Source organism: Drosophila subobscura, chromosome U (assembly GCF_008121235.1).
Source record: "Drosophila subobscura isolate 14011-0131.10 chromosome U, UCBerk_Dsub_1.0, whole genome shotgun sequence".
In the NCBI taxonomy this organism is placed as follows: domain Eukaryota; kingdom Metazoa; phylum Arthropoda; class Insecta; order Diptera; family Drosophilidae; genus Drosophila; species Drosophila subobscura.
Window position 1 is genome coordinate 1,230,231 of NC_048534.1, and position 16,992 is coordinate 1,247,222.

The 16,992-nt window shown below is 40.9% G+C and overlaps 1 protein-coding gene across 1 annotated transcript in view; it reads right to left on the minus strand.

Moving 5' to 3' along the window:
- Nucleotides 1–16,992, minus strand: part of LOC117901965 (protein outspread) — a 126,851-nt gene that overhangs the window by 43,249 nt on the left and 66,610 nt on the right. The window contains exon 2 of the mRNA XM_034812946.1: nt 8,726–8,806. Within this exon, the coding sequence (XP_034668837.1) occupies nt 8,726–8,806 (81 nt within the window). The remainder of the gene's footprint in view (nt 1–8,725; nt 8,807–16,992) is intronic.

The window sequence follows — 16,992 nt, forward strand, 5'->3', positions numbered from 1 at the left end:
TTGTATTTGTGCACAAAGTGAATGTATGTAACGCACAGAAGGAAACGTCTCCGACCCCATAAAGTATATATATTCTTGATCAGCATCAATAGCCGAGTCGACTGAGCCATGTCTGTCTATCCGTCCGTCTGTCCGTCCGTCCGTCTTGTTGAGCGCCTGGATCTCAGAGACTATAAGAGCTAGAGCCACCAAATTTTGCATACAGACTTCTGTATGCTCACACTGTTACAAGTGTATTTCAAAAATGAGCCACGCCCCCTTCCGCCCCCGCAAAAGAGTGAAAACCTCCCGAATCTACACTTTTGAAGATAAAAGAAAACTAAAACTTATACTCGATGAGTAAATAGGGGTATACTGTATTTGTGGGTAACATTTTCGCAGCGCACCCTTACGCCCCTGCAAATCGCGAGAATCTGCTGTATCCACATATTTTGATGATAAAAGAAAACAAACGAGAAGGGACGTGTGAGACGCTTCTTACGCGTCACAACTTTTATACCCGGCACTCAGTCCTACATCTGCACTTTAGCGGTTATTTGTCAAATTTTACATTTTTTCTTCATCTGTCATCTACATCAACAACACTGCTCACGCCAACACGCTCCTTTAGCTCGCCATCCTCCCCTATAGAAACACACTGCAGAGTCGTGGCAGAGGCAGAGGCAGAGCTGTGTCAGGGGCAGAGGCCATAAACAGCGCGAAGCAGAGTGTAAATGCTGCGGGACGGGGTGGGTTTGAAAATTAATTTCTTCATTGTGGCTATAATAATGATCCAATCGGATCCCAATTTGTTGATCCGTCATTCCCTACGGAATGGCGTTTTTAGTTTTCTGCTATCTTCAAAATTGTAGATTTGGGAGGTTTTCGCCTTTTTGCGGAGGCGGAAGGGGGCGTGGCTCTTTTTTGAAATACACTTGTAACAGTGTGAGCACACAGAAGTATGGATGCAAAATTTGGTGGCTCTAGCCTTTATGGCCTCTGAGATCCAGGCGCTCAACAAGACGGCCGGACAGACGGACGGACAGACAGACATGGCTCAATCGACTCGGCTATTGATGCTGATCAAGAATATATATACTTTATGGGGTCGGAGACGTTTCCTTCTGTGCGTTACATACATTCACTTTGTGCACAAATACAATATACCCTATTTACTCTTCGAGTACCGGGTATAAAAACGTCATTCGGTAGGGGAGGACCATATATATCAGATCACCGAAGTGGGGTCAGATTGGATTAATTATTAATTTATTAATTTTCAGTGGTAAACCCCACACAGTACAGCAGTTTTTTTTTATTTTTTGCACATTTACACTCTGATTCGTGTGGTTTGGTGTGGGGGAGGGGGCGAGCTAAACGAGCGTGTTGGCGTAAGAAGTGATGTGGACGTAGATGTCATATGTAGAAAAACATGTACCGGGTATAAAAGATGTGACGCGTAAGAAGCGTACAACACGTCCCTTCTCGTTTTTTTTATGGCAGAACTTTTTTTAGAGGTAGCTCTTCCATTTTTCACAAAACTTATGTATCTGCTTGTAATGACTTTTGTAATTCTATCAAGCTGATAAATACATCTGTAAAGCGTGCCCGTCTGGGAAATATTACGCTTTAAATTGCAAAAACAATGATTTTTGTGCGGTACTTTTTATGAAATTTGGACTGAGAAACTCAGGAAAATATATCGAAATATATGTATCTTATGTACTTTATTTCTGGTGCATTCATCTTGCGCCGTTTAAGGTATTGCTCATAAAATTCTCTGAAGAGTCGGATGAGCTAAAATTGGTTGAGCAATCCTCCGTCAAATACCGACATATTTTTTTTACTTTAATATATTTTTTTGGGTTTTTTCATATTTTTAGGGTTGGTTAACGACGCTCAATAAATGCACTTATACTCAAGAAAATAAATAACACAGGATATAATTATTGTAAGCGTTATATTTCCCAATCGATGATCTAAAACAACTAACTGTTTGGGCCCAATTTGTAGCTGCATCAAATAGCTTTTCAGAAGGATAATGTTCTTTACCAAATCAAAGATACTACAGTTATCTACAAAATCGAACCGGTACCTCTGAAAAAAGTATGAACAAAAAATACCAGTTATTTTAAATTCCCCAAAAAAGAGTTATGCCCCAAATCTATCAGAAAATGTCGGTTTGGTTCCTTGAGGAACAAAAAGAGTTCGATTTTGTCGAGTAGTGTAATATGCATAGTATATATACAAGCCAAGGTCGACTTAAGTTCCGTTCAAAAGATTGGCAACCACGACGACGGCTGCTTTTAGCCGCTTCAATTGCAGTTTATGGCCAGGAGGGAATTTTACCCACAGAGAGCAACCAAAAGATTTATTGTATTGTTATTCTTAAAGCTATTTATTAGCGGTGGGAGACACTCGCTCGCTGCTGCTGCAACCAGCTTCCTCGCTGTCTGACGCTTACTCATTCAGTTAGTCATTCACTCAGTTCATTCATTCATTTCATTCCATTCGATTATTCCTCTCTGTTCAGCTCTCGCTGTGCAAATGTGCAACTTAGCTGCTTTTGTCTCTGTGCATGTGATTAACCAACTTGCTCCACGGTACACGAGCACCCGAGTATCGCCAAGTATGTTCCTCGAATCCCACAGCAGAGCAGTCGTCACATGCATATTTGTTAAATGTCAAGAAAAATTTGTTATTAGTTTAAAATCGATTGGGTATACTATGTATCAACTATATCGGATTGTTTGTGTATGGGGATAAGTGTCGGGGGGTTGCTGAAGATCTTTTTATACCTGGTACTCTAAGAGTAAATAGGGTATTTGTTCACTCTCTCATTCTCTCTCACTCTGCTTCGTGTAGTGTGCGGCTCTAGGCGAGGGGGCGAGTTAAAAGAGATTAAGAAGTGATGTAGATGTAGATGACACATGCAGGAAAAATGTAAAATATCAAATGTAACATTCGAAAAAAAAAACAATAAGTGACAGCTGTCTTACTAAGTACCGGTTATTAAAGTTGTGACGCGTAGGAAGCGTCTCACACGTTCCTTCTTTTTTTTTTTAATTTTATTTTGGAATTTTTAGCTTCCTAGGAAGCTAGGTAACCTTTACGGATCTCTACTCCTAAAATCGACAAATGTATTCCCTATGGATCGCGATTTTCCAAGAATTTGCGGGCAGAATCAATTTGACGGTTGAAAATTATCTGTCCGTCTGTCCTTCTGTCTGTCTGTCAGTACGACTCTTCGTCCGTCTTGAAGAGCGCCTGGATATAAGAGACTATAAAAGCTACAGCAACAACATTTTTCATCAAGACTGCTGTAATATCACACTGTATTTCAAAAGTTCGCCACGCCCCATTTCGTACCCACAAGAGGGCGAAAATCAAGTCCATCTACAAGCTTATATAAGAAATCTAAAAACGCAGTTCTGTAAATCTATCAGATCCCCGAATAAGGATCAAATCGGATCATTGTCATAGCCAGAATGTCAAAATTAATCTCCAGACCCTGGCTCCCATTTCTTCCAGCAGGGTATAAAAACCTTTCTTAATTTTGTTCTGCTGTTGGTGTTGTAAGTACATCTCACTCTTGTATCTTGTATCTTGTGGCTGTGTATCTAGGGGTATCTTGTGGATAAGAAAACGGCGGTAAACTATTCCACACTTAATCGTTATCGATCGATAGCAGGCGTGATAGATTTATATTTATCATATAGACCAGACTGAATGCTCATAAGTTCTGGATTAATGATCACCCGCACTGCGCGGTCTGGCTTTACATTCCAGTTTCCATTTCCAGTTTGCATTTCCGTTTTCACCAAGCAATCAACAAACACCCACAGACTTTTCTGCGGCAGCAATCTCTCTAGAGAACTCAATCAATGTGGGGCAAAACCAATTCGATCATGCACTAATTGAAGCTAATGAATTTTTTTACGGATAAAACCATTTTGAGCTTACACAGCCCAGTACGACGATCGGTAGATCTGTAATTTAATCTGTAGTTCTCACCTCCGCTCAGCCCGAGCGGCTTTTTTTAATTAGGTTCCTTTTTGAGAGAGGAAATAAGAATGGCCTGCGCGACTATGCGCTACTGATGGGCTTTTGTAGACCCAAAAGAAGATCACGCGTTAAATGTCGTAGAAAAAATATGTTGTATACAATTTTTATAGCGGATTCTCTGTCGTAGGGTGGGGCAGGCCATTAAGCGCTGCAACAAGCCATTACTGTACCGCTAGCTAAAAAACAAAATGAACTTGCAACATTTCGTGTAATTCGCCCACCGAAGCAACCACAAAGAAAAACACTTCCTTAATAAAGCCCAGGGTGATCTCTCTCTCTCTCTCTCTCTCTCTCTCTCTCTCTGTCTTGCTATCTCCCTCCCGGCTGGATGCTCGAGTGAGAGGCAGACTAATGCGTGCATAATTTTTATACATATTTTTCAAGATCTTCCTGAGCAGCAGCTGCGAGAGAGAGAGACTGCCCGTGGAGGCAGTCCAGAAAAACGCTTCCTGGTTTAATTAATAAAAAGGCACAGAAAAAACTGCGCAGGCCCCCGAGGCACCGACTCCAACGACGAACACTCCTTGCCCAACTTGTCACTCAACAAAATGGATTAAAGCAGGACTAAAACATGGGCTGCAACGGTGGCTATGTGGCTCTGATCTACTCTGTTGCTCTGGTGCACTCATGATGATTGTGATTATTAATTTAATTACCAGGCAGAAACCCTGAGTATAGCCCTGAGAGTAAAACACTTCCGTTTTGCCACTTGCTGCAGGTTTGTACATATATTGAACCGTCTCCTACTCTCCAGTATCTCCTGTCGCTGCTTCACTCAAGGCCTGTCCTCACGTAAAGCCCCAACACCCCTCCCGGCCTGCTGCGGTATACATAGAGAAACCAGCAGCATCACACTCTTATCGGTTTGCTGCTCATCCAGCGCGCTTATGTCCCCGTCCCCCCGGCAAATGGTATCTCTCAAGCAGGTTTTTCCTTTTGCTTTTGCCAGCTGAAATTATGCACTTTTTATGCAGAAAAGTTGGCGAGGCGATACAAATCTGCATAATTCCAAGCCATAAGTTTATTGCCGTTTTCCTATCCACAAGATACAGCCACAAGACACAAGAGTGAGATGTACTTACAACAACAGCAGAAAAAAGGGAGAATGGTGGAGTGTTTTTCTGTTTTTTCCTGTGCATGCCTGCCCTTTCATAATCGTAATCAATATTAAGTTGTATGATAAATTATCTGCAGGGGATACCCCACCAGCAAAAACTGTCGTATTTAACTTGTCAAAGGAAATTATGGTAAAAATGGTGTCAGCACACAAGAATCGAACTAAACTGCTTGTAATTACTTTCTGAACTTAATTGTCAACTTATGTCAAGGGAGAATGATCGAGTGGGATCGATGGGAGATTTAACTCTGAAAGAGTTATCAAAGAGAGTTACCAGAGTTACCAGATGGACCCGCAAATGAGTGTTGTTCCATAGAAATAATTTCATTAAAGGATAATGTTGCTATATAATCAAAAAGTATTACGAGAAAGAGACAGATCAACAACGCACTTAACTCAAGCAGAAATCCAAACTAAATGAAAAACACCTTGAGGCCGTCGTCTCAAGTTCAGGTGCAACAAAGACCCAAAACAAATGAGATCCAAGTCCAGACGGAGTCGAGACCTTCAGTCGTAGCGCCAGGCAGAGAGATAATAAGAAATTGGTTGCACCTGCAGCATCACCTAAAAAAAGGGGCAGGAGAGTGTTGTGTTGACCAGAGAGCACGTAATTGTACGAGTGGGGCACACAAATTGTGGCAGGAAAGCAGCGGCAAAGCAGCAGAAAGCACAAGAAAGGGAGCAGGCAGCGGGCACTTTTGTGGGTAACCACCCATAGCCCAGAGCTGTGGATTTGCAGCAAGGCCCAAAAGGAACGGTTAATGATGATAGCAGATACTTTCTAGGCAGCATAGGATTAATATGTGTGAAACGAATGCAATAGAGGGATAATAGAACGACAAATTAATTGCGATTCAATATTTGACAGAGATTTTTACATACACTCATGTTTTCAGAAGAGACTTTCAGTTTTAATCAGAGTCAAACGACGCTTTTTGGCAAATTCGAGAAATTGGGAGTTTCACGACTAAAAATTTATATTTTGGAGAAACTGGAATATTAACAACTAGATTTAAATGGCTAATCAAAATAAAATGTTGGGCATCTTAATTTAAATACTTTCTTCTCTTGACTTTTAATTTAAAATTAAAAAAGAATTACCAGAGAAATATTATTAAAATTATCTGCAATCTACCTAAGAATGTTTCTCTTAAATTTCAAGACATTGGATTGTCCAAAATCTTTAATAATTCCTACAAATATTTCCCATTTCGCATATGAAATATTTCACCATAGCCATTTTTCTGCTCTTTAATTTAATTAAATTGTGTGTACAATTAAATCTTGCAGAAAAAACCATCAAAAGAAAGTATCTCTTAGATAGTTGCTGAAATTTATTTCCTGCTTCTAACCGCCCTTTTTATACCCGGTACTCGAAGAGTAAATAGGGTATATTGTATTTGTGCGAATAACGGTTGTATGTAACGCACAGAAGGAAACGTTTCCGACCCCATTCTTGATCAGCATCAGTCTATGTCTGTCTGTCTGTCTGTCTGTCTGTCCGTCTGTCCGTCCGTCCGTCCGTCTTGTTGAGCGCCTAGTACTCAGAGACTATAAGAGCTAGAGCCACCAAATTTTGCATCCAGACTTCTGCATGCTCACACTAAAACCAGTGTATTTCAAAAATGAGCAACGCCCCCTTCCGCCTCCGAAAAAGGGCGAAAACCTCCCAAATCTACAATTTTGAAGATAGCAGAAAACTAAAAACACCATTCCGTAGGGAATGACCATATCTATCAGATCTATTGGGATACGATTGGATCATTATTATAGCCACAATGAAGAAATTAATTTGCAGTGGCCGCAGCATTCACACTCTGCTTCGCGCTGTTTATGGCCTCTGCCCCTGACACGTCTCTGCCGCTGCCTCTGCCGCGACTCTGAAGAGTGTGTCTATAGGGGAGGGTGGCGAGCTAAAGGAGCGCGTTGGCGTGAGCAGTGTTGTTGATGTAGATGACAGATGAAGAAAAAATGTAAAATTTGACAAATAACCGCTAAGGTGCAGATGTAGTACTGAGTGCCGGGTATAAAAGTTGAGACGCGTAAGAGGCGTCTCACACGTCCCTTCTCGTTTTGCTTTCTTTCTTTCTAACCAGCTGGTTGGTGGCCACATCCGGTTCATGCTTACTTTGTAGCTGTGGTTTCTGCAAATGTTAAGTAAATACCTGTCCGTCCATCTATTGAAAACATACGTAAATTTATGTTGTTAACAAAGAAGTGCGCGCAGTGGTCTGGTCTGGGCTCATGCGCATGCGCACACTTTTATTACTATCATCATCATCGTCGTCGTCGTCGTCGGAGTCGTCGGAGTCCGTCGTAGCCCGTCGCTCAACCACACATCAAGCGTTGGCCAGGTTACCATTCGGCCAGCATTTCTACCTCCCCAAATTCTGCTCCTTTCCACCGCTTGCTGCTGCTGCTGAGTTAACTCTTGTAACTGTTTGAAACCATTTGCATATGTCGCCGAGCGTTTGCTGGTTTTAACGATGCTGCTGCTCGAACTGGCACTTAGACTGGGACTAGGGGCTGCTGCGACTGTCGCCACGTCGCTACATCATTCGCTAATTGGTCGAGATTCAAATCGCCACGAGAGAGTGACGACAATGAAGGATATGGGGAATGAAGAAGAGGATGTGACAGAGGCGTTGCTTGGACAACTACAAACTGCAGCCTAGAGAAGTGCCATACCGGTCATCATTACCCTGGTATTCCAAACAGCAGTCCTCCTCCGCCACTCCTTTACTATCTTCCCTCTCTCTCTCTCTCTCTCCCGCTCTCTCTCTTGGGGCACTTTCCTTCGTTGTTTGTGCGTTGCTTCTTTCAAATATTTTCTCAAGTGTTTTCAGTGCTGGCCACCAAAGCGGACAAGGCGTAAGCAATTTGCTTTATGGGATTTACTTGTACCAACGAAAAGACGGAAGGCAGGCAGTCGCCCGGTTATGGTGCATTTTTTTGGGAAAGTGGACATTGAAAATTTGGTTAGCCTTAATGCACATTCAAGGTGTGAAGACCACCTCTTACCTCCGCTCCCAGAAGCAGAACTGGTTCGCCAACTCTACGCATGCGCAGAGTCTAAGCGGCCTTAGAGGAGGAGTCAAGTCGCAGTCAGAGTCTCTTCTCTAAATAGTTCGATTTCCAATAGTTAAAATCTCAGACTCAGTCTATCTGCTGCACAGCGGTCATTAAGTTCAGTCTCAAAGTGTTTATTGCTTGAAGATGTCAATTGTTGAATTAGTTCCTGATGGGAGTTTAGGTAAACGTCAATTGGTGAATGAGTTCCTGAGTGTATCTTATATTTAATGCTTTAAACTCAAAGATAGGTTAATCTTAAAGTCAGTTGCAGATACTTGTTGGTGGTTATATAGGTTAATAAGAAAAACACCTGCTAAAATGACTCAGCCACAGAATTAACCTGAAATTCGCAATACCAGCCGCAAAATTACTAAAACAAATTCTTATCTCAAATTATGCAAATATGTAGACGAATTCATGGAAATACAAATCGATAAGCCATCTTTTTTAAAGTGTGTCAATACGATACCACAGCTAAAGCCAAGAACTCACCTTTGTTCTGTACAATGGATTGCTAAAGTCCCAATCTGGTGCCACAAACAGATATCCGCATTTGGAGACCTTTCGCGAAGCCTAAGGAAAAGAGAAATGAGAAAGAATATAAATTGAATTATCACGATACTAAGTGTTGAATGATATGATAACACTACCCGACACGATTTTTCCTCAAGGAACGAAACCCACTTGTTATGAAAAATAACAAGTTGACCAAAAATATGAGGCTTAAAATGGTTTATGCCATTTTTTTTTTTTTTAACATCTGGTATTTTTTTTAAAGCATTTTTCCAGAGGTACCGGATTCTTTTTTCACATAACCCAAGTATCTTAGATCTTGTTGTAAAGAACTTTGTTTATGTGAAAAGCATATTGATGCATCTAAAAAATGGACCCGAGCTATTAAGCTTTAAAATGCAGTCATTAAAAACTCGGGAAAAGATAAAAAAAATTATATATTGTGTTTTCTATTTTTTTATTGATTGGTACATTAATTGGGCTTTGTTTAAGGTATTGTTCATCAAAATCTATGGAGAGACGGCAAATATATAGATTTCTATATAACCTCGGCTATTGATGCTGATCAAGAATATATACATACATACATACATACAGTGGGGAGCAATGATGAGTACATGTTCACATTAACTGACTTTCGTCGCCCATAACTTCTAAACGCATAATGCAAACGTAACCAATTTTTTTGTAGATATCAATCACTTAATCCTTAACAAATATGCAATACCAGAAAAATACAAATTTAAAGCTTTTAAATAGCGAAAAATAAAATCAAAAAAAACTCGCATGTACTCATTTATGCACTTTTCGTTGTTTTCCCTTATTTAATATTTCAAAATTTTCTAATCAACAATATGCTTGCAGATTTGATGTTTAATATTTTTTTGTTTATATTCTAGTAATAGTAACATCAAATTAAGACATTTCTCATAATAATCGAAGCAGATTTCACGAATTTATTAAATAGTGCCTATGTTGTACCTGAGACAGAAGAAACAATATCTAGAAAATGTAAATATTATTGTGTAGCTCACTGAAAATGGCTATACGACAGCTAATACTGCTGAAAAACATAGCATTAGCCAATCGGTGGTGGTCATAGTGGAAAAGACGCGAAATTTTGTCCCGAAACAGCAAAGCCAAGGTCGCCCTAAGGCGCAAGCAGACCCAAAAGCCACTCTTATAATGTCGAAAATTAGTAACAAGGACTTTCTAAGTCCAATGGATGCTCTTTTCGCATAATACTATCAATGTTGGTCAAGATGGCCAAGTATTTCCATCGTACCACAGCCTGAAACATCCTCGCATCATTTTACATCTACCGGCACTTTTCACGTGGTAGGTAAATAATGGTAAAGCAAACCCGAAAATTTCATATTAGCATAACAATTTGACCACGGATGATTGAAAACGTGTTATCAGGTCTGATGAGTCCAAATATTCATATGGGTGGCAGTAATGTTAGCGTAAGACCGAAAAAAGGCTTCAAGGACATCATATCCAGCAAACCATGAAACATGCCGGGAGATGTAAATTGATGTGAGGATGTTTCAGGTGGTGGCACGATGTCCATACTTGGTCATCTAGAACAACATTAATAGTATTATGCGAAAAGAACCTCTTTGGGCCTTAGAAAGTTCTTATAAGTGTGGCTTTTGGGTCTGCTGGCGCCTTAGGGCGACCTTGGACTTGCAGTTTCGGGACAAAATTTCGCTTCTTTTCCACTATGACCACCACCGATTGGCTAATGCTATGTTTTTCAGCAGTATTAGCTGTCGTATAGCCATTTTCAGTGAGCTACACAATAATATTTACATTTTCTAGATATTGTTTCTTCTGTCTCAGGTACAACATAGGCACTATTTAATAAATTCGTGAAATCTGCTTCGATTATTATGAGAAATGTCTTAATTTGATGTTACTATTACTAGAATATAAACAAAAAAATATTAAACATCAAATCTGCAAGCATATTGTTGATTAGAAAATTTTTAAATAATAAATAAGGGAAAACAACGAAAAGTGCATAAATGAGTACATGCGAGTTTTTTTAGTTTTTTATTTTCTTTATTATTTTCTGGTATTGCCTATTTGTTAAGGATTAAGTGATTGATATCTTGATTGATTGGTTACGTTTGCATTATGCGTTTAGAAGTTATGGGCGACGAAAGTCAGTTAATGTGAACATGTACTCATCATTGCTCCCCACTGTATGTATACTTTATGGGGTCGGAAACGTTTCCTTCAGTGCAGTGCATAGTATAGCCACTTTTGACCACAAATACAATATACCCTCTTTTCTCTTCGAGAACCGGGTATAAAACCGTCTACACAAATCAGCTATCATATCTTCGCTTATCTTTTGACCAAAAGAAAAGCACAACAAAAATATTTAATTGGTTTTTGTTAGCTAACAAAAAATACCCAAAATTGTTAGCCCACTTTTTGTCGGTTGTTTTCGTTCTCAGCTTATCACTGCAACTTAATTTGTTGTGTGTGTGTTTGGCACTAAAATATACATTTATGTATCTTTGTTCTTTACGTTTTTGTTTTATGCTTTTGGCTTGCCCATAACTATACGTATAACCTATGACTAATGTTAATGCCGTGTGCCAATTTAACTGCCGGCACCGCGGCTGTGTGGCGGTATTTCTGTCTTTTTTGTGTACAAATAAAATAAATTACTACCCGACCACTTTGGCGGTCTGTGTATATAGCCAACCAATAGATACACAGATACATACATATCGAATATAAGGATCTTAGCCTTTTGCACACGTCTGGAACCAACAAACAATAAGCGACAATTGGGGCTGCTTTTAAAGTAGATTTTGGTCGTTAGTCGCGCCCCACACGCCATTAAGCTACTGCCTGTCGGGTTTTTGGTTCCGTTATTTCTGGTCTAGTTTTTCCTTTGTTTTCTTTTACTATTTTTCTCTTTCCTTGACAAAGCTGTAAATGAGAGGGCCAAGTGGCGGCAAAATGTGCGATACAATTGAACCCCCACACTGAACTGCAGCATTTAATTTGCGAGCAGCAGCATCAGGCGCTCTGGTCGGTTGTGGAATCAGTTGGTAATTAATGAAAAATGAGTGGCAAAAATAAAAAAACATGTTGGGTGCAGTAAAGGGGCTTGGGTGTTGCTTTAAAGATTAAAAAGATTACCTATAAAAAATAATATCGAGTAAGACGCTTCTTACGCGTCACAACTTTTATACCCGGTACTCAGTAGAACATCTGCACCTTAGTGGTTTTTTCAAATTTTACATTTTTTCTACATGTGTCATCTACATCTACATCTCTCTCACGCCAACACGCTATTAGCTCGTCCCCTACCCTAGAGCCGCAAACTGCACGAAGCGGAGTGTGGAATGAGGGAATGTGCAAAATATAAAAAAAAGCTGCTAGACGGGGTGGGGGTAGCCACTGCAAATTAGTTCTTTTATTCTGGCTATACTAATGATAAAAACTAATCTCAATTCGGTGATCTGACTCACACACTGCAGACTCACGGCAGAGGCAGAGCCAGCGGCAGAGGCAGAGCCAGCGGCAGATGGCCAGTGTGAGGCCTGCGCGAAGCAGAGTGTGAATGAGAGAATGTTCAAAAAACAAATATAAGCTGCGGGACAGGGTGGTTTTAGCCACGGCTATGGCAGTGGCGGAGGAACGGCAGGGGCAGACGCCACACACTGCGCGAAGCAGAGTGTGAATGAGAGAATGTGCAAAACACAAATATAAGCTGCGGAACGGGGTGGGTTTGGCCACTGAAAATTAATTTCTTCATTGTGGCTATAATAAAGCTCCAATAATGCCCCAATTTGGTGATCTGATAGATATGGTAATTCCCTACGGAATGGCGTTTTTAATATTCTTTTATCTTCAAATTGTAGGTTTGGGAGGTTTTCGCCCTTTTGCGGAGGCGGAAGGGGGCGTGGCTCTTTTTTGAAATACACTTGTAACAGTGTGAGCACACAGAAGTATGGATGCAAAATTTGGTGGCTCTAGCTTTTATGGTCTCTGAGATCCAGGCGCTCAACAAGACAGACGGACAGACGGACGGACAGACAGACATGGCTCAATCGACTCGGCTATTGATGCTGATCAAGAATATATATACTTTATGGGGTCGGAGACGTTTCCTTCTGTGCGTTACATACATTCACTTTGTGCACAAATACAATATACCCTATTTACTCTTCGAGTACCGGATATAATAAAACAGAGAATCAGCTAAATCCCCCGAAAATTAAAACGAAATGTGTAACACGGTAGTTCCCACCCGCCATTCCATTCCATTCCATGCCACTTCGCTCCACTCGGTCTCAAACAATCAAACAAACAACTTAACAGCAAAAACCTCCCACTACAACCAGAGCTACTACTACTGCCACAACAGCAGACCGCCTCCAACTCCTGCTACACCTCCATGGAGGTCTCTAATCCCAGCTGCTGCTCTGAAATTTCCACTCCTACCCCTACTATATGTATGCAAAATACAGCAAAGGTGGAAATAGTAGCAGCACGGGATGAAATACTAAATTTAAAAGTGATTTTGCTTGCACTATGGGCACTCAGACAACTGTTTAGCTATTAGTTGAGAGTAAGTAGCATATATCTTTTGCATGATTTGTTGTTTTTAAATGTAATTTTGGCCATTAATTGTAAAAAACACAATATGAGGTAGCAAGAGAGCGCACAGCTAACTCTCTACCCAGTTAGACGTTCATTCCAAAATGAACTCTTTTATGTGTATTTCTTCGCTATGTATTTTCTTGCACTGACATTGTACACATATTTTGGGGTTTCTCTGGCTGGTCTGGTCTGTCCTAGCCTGGCTGTCTCGTTTGCAATTACGTCTGGCTAACTTTATTTATCTGTTGTTGTATTTTTATACCCGGTACTCGAAGAGTAAATAGGCTATATTGTATTTGTGCGAATAACGGTTGTATGTAACACACAGAAGGAAACGTCTCCGACCCCATAAAGTATATATATTCTTGATCAGCATCAATAGCCGAGTCGATTGAGCCATGTCTGTCTGTCCGTCCGTCCGTACGTCCGTCCGTCTGTCCGTCTTGTTTGTCGGCTAGTTCTCAGAGACTTTAAGAACTAGAGCCACCAAATTTAGGCTCCAGACTTCTGTATGCTAACACTGTTACAAGTGTATTTCAAAAATGAGCCACGCCACCTTCCGCGTTCGCAAAAGGGCGAAAACCTCACAAATCTACAGAAAACTAAAAACGCCATTCCGTAGGGAATAACCATATCTATCAGATCACCAAATTGGGATACGATTGGATCATTATTATAGCCACAATGAAGAAATTAATTTGCAGTGGCCGCAGCATTCACACTCTGCTTCGCGCTGTTTATGGCCTCTGCCCCTGACACGTCTCTGCCGCTGCCTCTGCCGCGACTCTGAAGAGTGTGTCTATAGGGGAGGGTGGCGAGCTAAAGGAGCGTGTTGGCGTGAGCAGTGTTGTTGATGTAGATGACAGATGAAGAAAAAATGTAAAATTTGACAAATAACCGCTAAGGTGCAGATGTAGTACTGAGTGCCGGGTATAAAAGTTGTGACGCGTAAGAAGCGTCTCACACGTCCCTTCTCGTTTGGTTTGGTTTCTTTGCATTTTTATAATATTTTGTGTGGTGTTGTTGCTGTTCGGCAGTGGGTCGTTTAAATGCGCCATTAACATTGATTTATGTGAAAAGTAGCACGTTTGTATTCAAATAGGGAATAGAAATAGATAAACAGAGATGGAGAGAATGAGTGAGAGACTTGCAACTGTTGCAAGTTGCTGCCGATGCATTTGCAAGTTGCAGTAGTCACTGATTTTGCAAGTTGCAGTAGCAATAGCAATAGAACAGCCGCTGTCAGGCTTTCATCAGGTTCAAGTCAGTCGACACGTTTTCCACATAAATTTCAATGGGTCCGAGAGCGAAGTTAAGTGACAGAAATGGGTCTGAGGTCTTAGACAACCTTCTAACGACTAGACTCACACGATCCCCAATTTGCGATCTACTTTTTCCACATTACAGCGACACAAAAAATCAGGCTTAAAGCCCGTTTTGGCTACCACACGTAGACCAGTCTGTAAGCCCCCTACCGCTGCTTACAATACTCGTAAATTATCAATGCCAGTCGTAGTCGTCTTGTTGTTTGCACAAATAAAAACAACAACAAAATGCAGAAACCAAACAGAAAAATTTTTAAAAAAATCAGTGGAAAAAATCGTGACTAAATGAGTCACAGTTGTCTTCAAAATTGTTTTTATACCAGGTACTCGAAAAGTAAATAGGGTATATTGTATTTGTGCGGATAACGGTTGTATGTAACGCACAGAAGGAAACGTTTCCGACCCCATAAAGTTTATATATATTCTTGATCAGCATCAATAGCCGAGTCGATTGAGCCATGTCTGTCTGTCCGTCCATCCGTCTGTCCGTCTGTCCGTCCGTCCGTCTGTCCGTCTTGTTTGTCGGCTAGTTCTCAGAGACTATAAGAGCTAGAGCCACCCAATTTTGGCACCAGACTGCTGTATGCTCACACTGAAACCAGTGTATTTCAAAAATGAGCCCCGCCCCCTTCCGCCCCCGCAAAAGAGCGAAAACCTCCCAAATCTACAATTTTGAAGATAACACAAAACTAAAAACGCCATTCCGTAGGGAATCCGATTGGATCATTATTATAGCCACAATGAAGAAATTAATTTGCAGAGGCCAAACCCACCCCGTCCCGCAGCTCGTGACGCGATTTGTTTTACACATTCTCGCATTCTGCTTCGCGCAGTTTATGGCCTCTGCCCCTGACACGTCTCTGCCGCTGCCTCTGCCGCGACTCTGCCCTGACTCTGCAAAGTGTGTCTCTAGGGGAGGGTGGCGAGATAAAGGAGCGTGTTGGCGTGAGTAGTGTTGTTGATGTAGATGACAGATGAAGAAAAAATGTAAAATTTGACAAATAACCGCTAAGTTGCAGATGTAGTACTGAGTGCCGGGTATAAAAGTTGTGACGCGTAAGAAGCGTCTCACACGTCCCTTTTCGTTTTCTTTCAGTTTTAGTTTTTTTTTTTTCATACCCGGTGCTCGTAGAGTAAATATATTGTATTTGTGGTCGGAACAATGTGCGTTTCCGACCCCATAAAGTATATATATTCTTGATCAGCATCAATAGACGAGTCGATATAGCCATCGATATAGTCTGTCTGTCTGGCCGTCCGTCTGTCCGTCTTGTTTGACGTCTCAGAGACCAAAAAAGATAGAGTCACCAAATTTTGGCTGCAGACTCATGGGGTATCACACTGAATCAAGTTTATTTCAAAACTTCGCCACGCCCCCTTCCGACGCCATAAAGATCGAAAATCTCCTGTATCAACAATTCTGAAAGTATAGGAGAAAAAATTAAAACGCAATTCCGTAGGGAATGCCTATATCTATCAGATTACCGAAATGGGATTTGGGATTTGATTTTATCATTATTATAGCCAGACTGAAGAAATTAATTTTCAGTGTCTTTTCCCACCCCTTCCAACAGATTTGCTAATGTCTGTTTTTTGTTGTCATACTTTCTCGCCCGCACACTCTTCTCCATGCAGTGTGTGGTTCTGGGGGAGGATGTTGGCAGATGACAGATGTAAAAAAAATAGAAAATGAAAAATTTGAGAAAGTCATAAGGTTACATATGCATCAAACACGGTAGGTGACAAAAAAAATCAGGAAATAAAATAAGTTTAAGTTAATGAAGAAGAATAATTTATGGGTAAAGGAATGTATTGGTGAGCTAGAAATCAACGAACTAAAGCTTCTATCTATTGAAACTCCATAAAAATTGAATTCTTTGCGTTCAACTTGACTTCCTTTAAGACACCCGACTTCTGGTCTGCCCAAACACACATGTTGGAAATTTATGCATCGCGCATGTCGCCGCTGACACACAAATGGAGGATTTTTCCAAAAGGTAGTAGAGTGGGTGGCAATGGTTATTGGAGAGACCTTGCGTGTGCAGAATTTTGAATGCGCTGCGCAAAGGTAGTATGGTGGTCGAGGGGCCCAGCCCTAAGAAGCTAATGAAGCCAAGTGCGAAACGACATGCAGAGAGAAAAAAACAAAAGCTAAAGCTGATTGATCGGGTCAGATCTGACAGCTGAGGCGATGGCGCTGGCGAATGGAATGAGTAACTCAAACACGAAATAAAGAATACGTTTTTGTTTACGTTTACGACGAAGCCTAATGACAAATCAAAAGGTTGT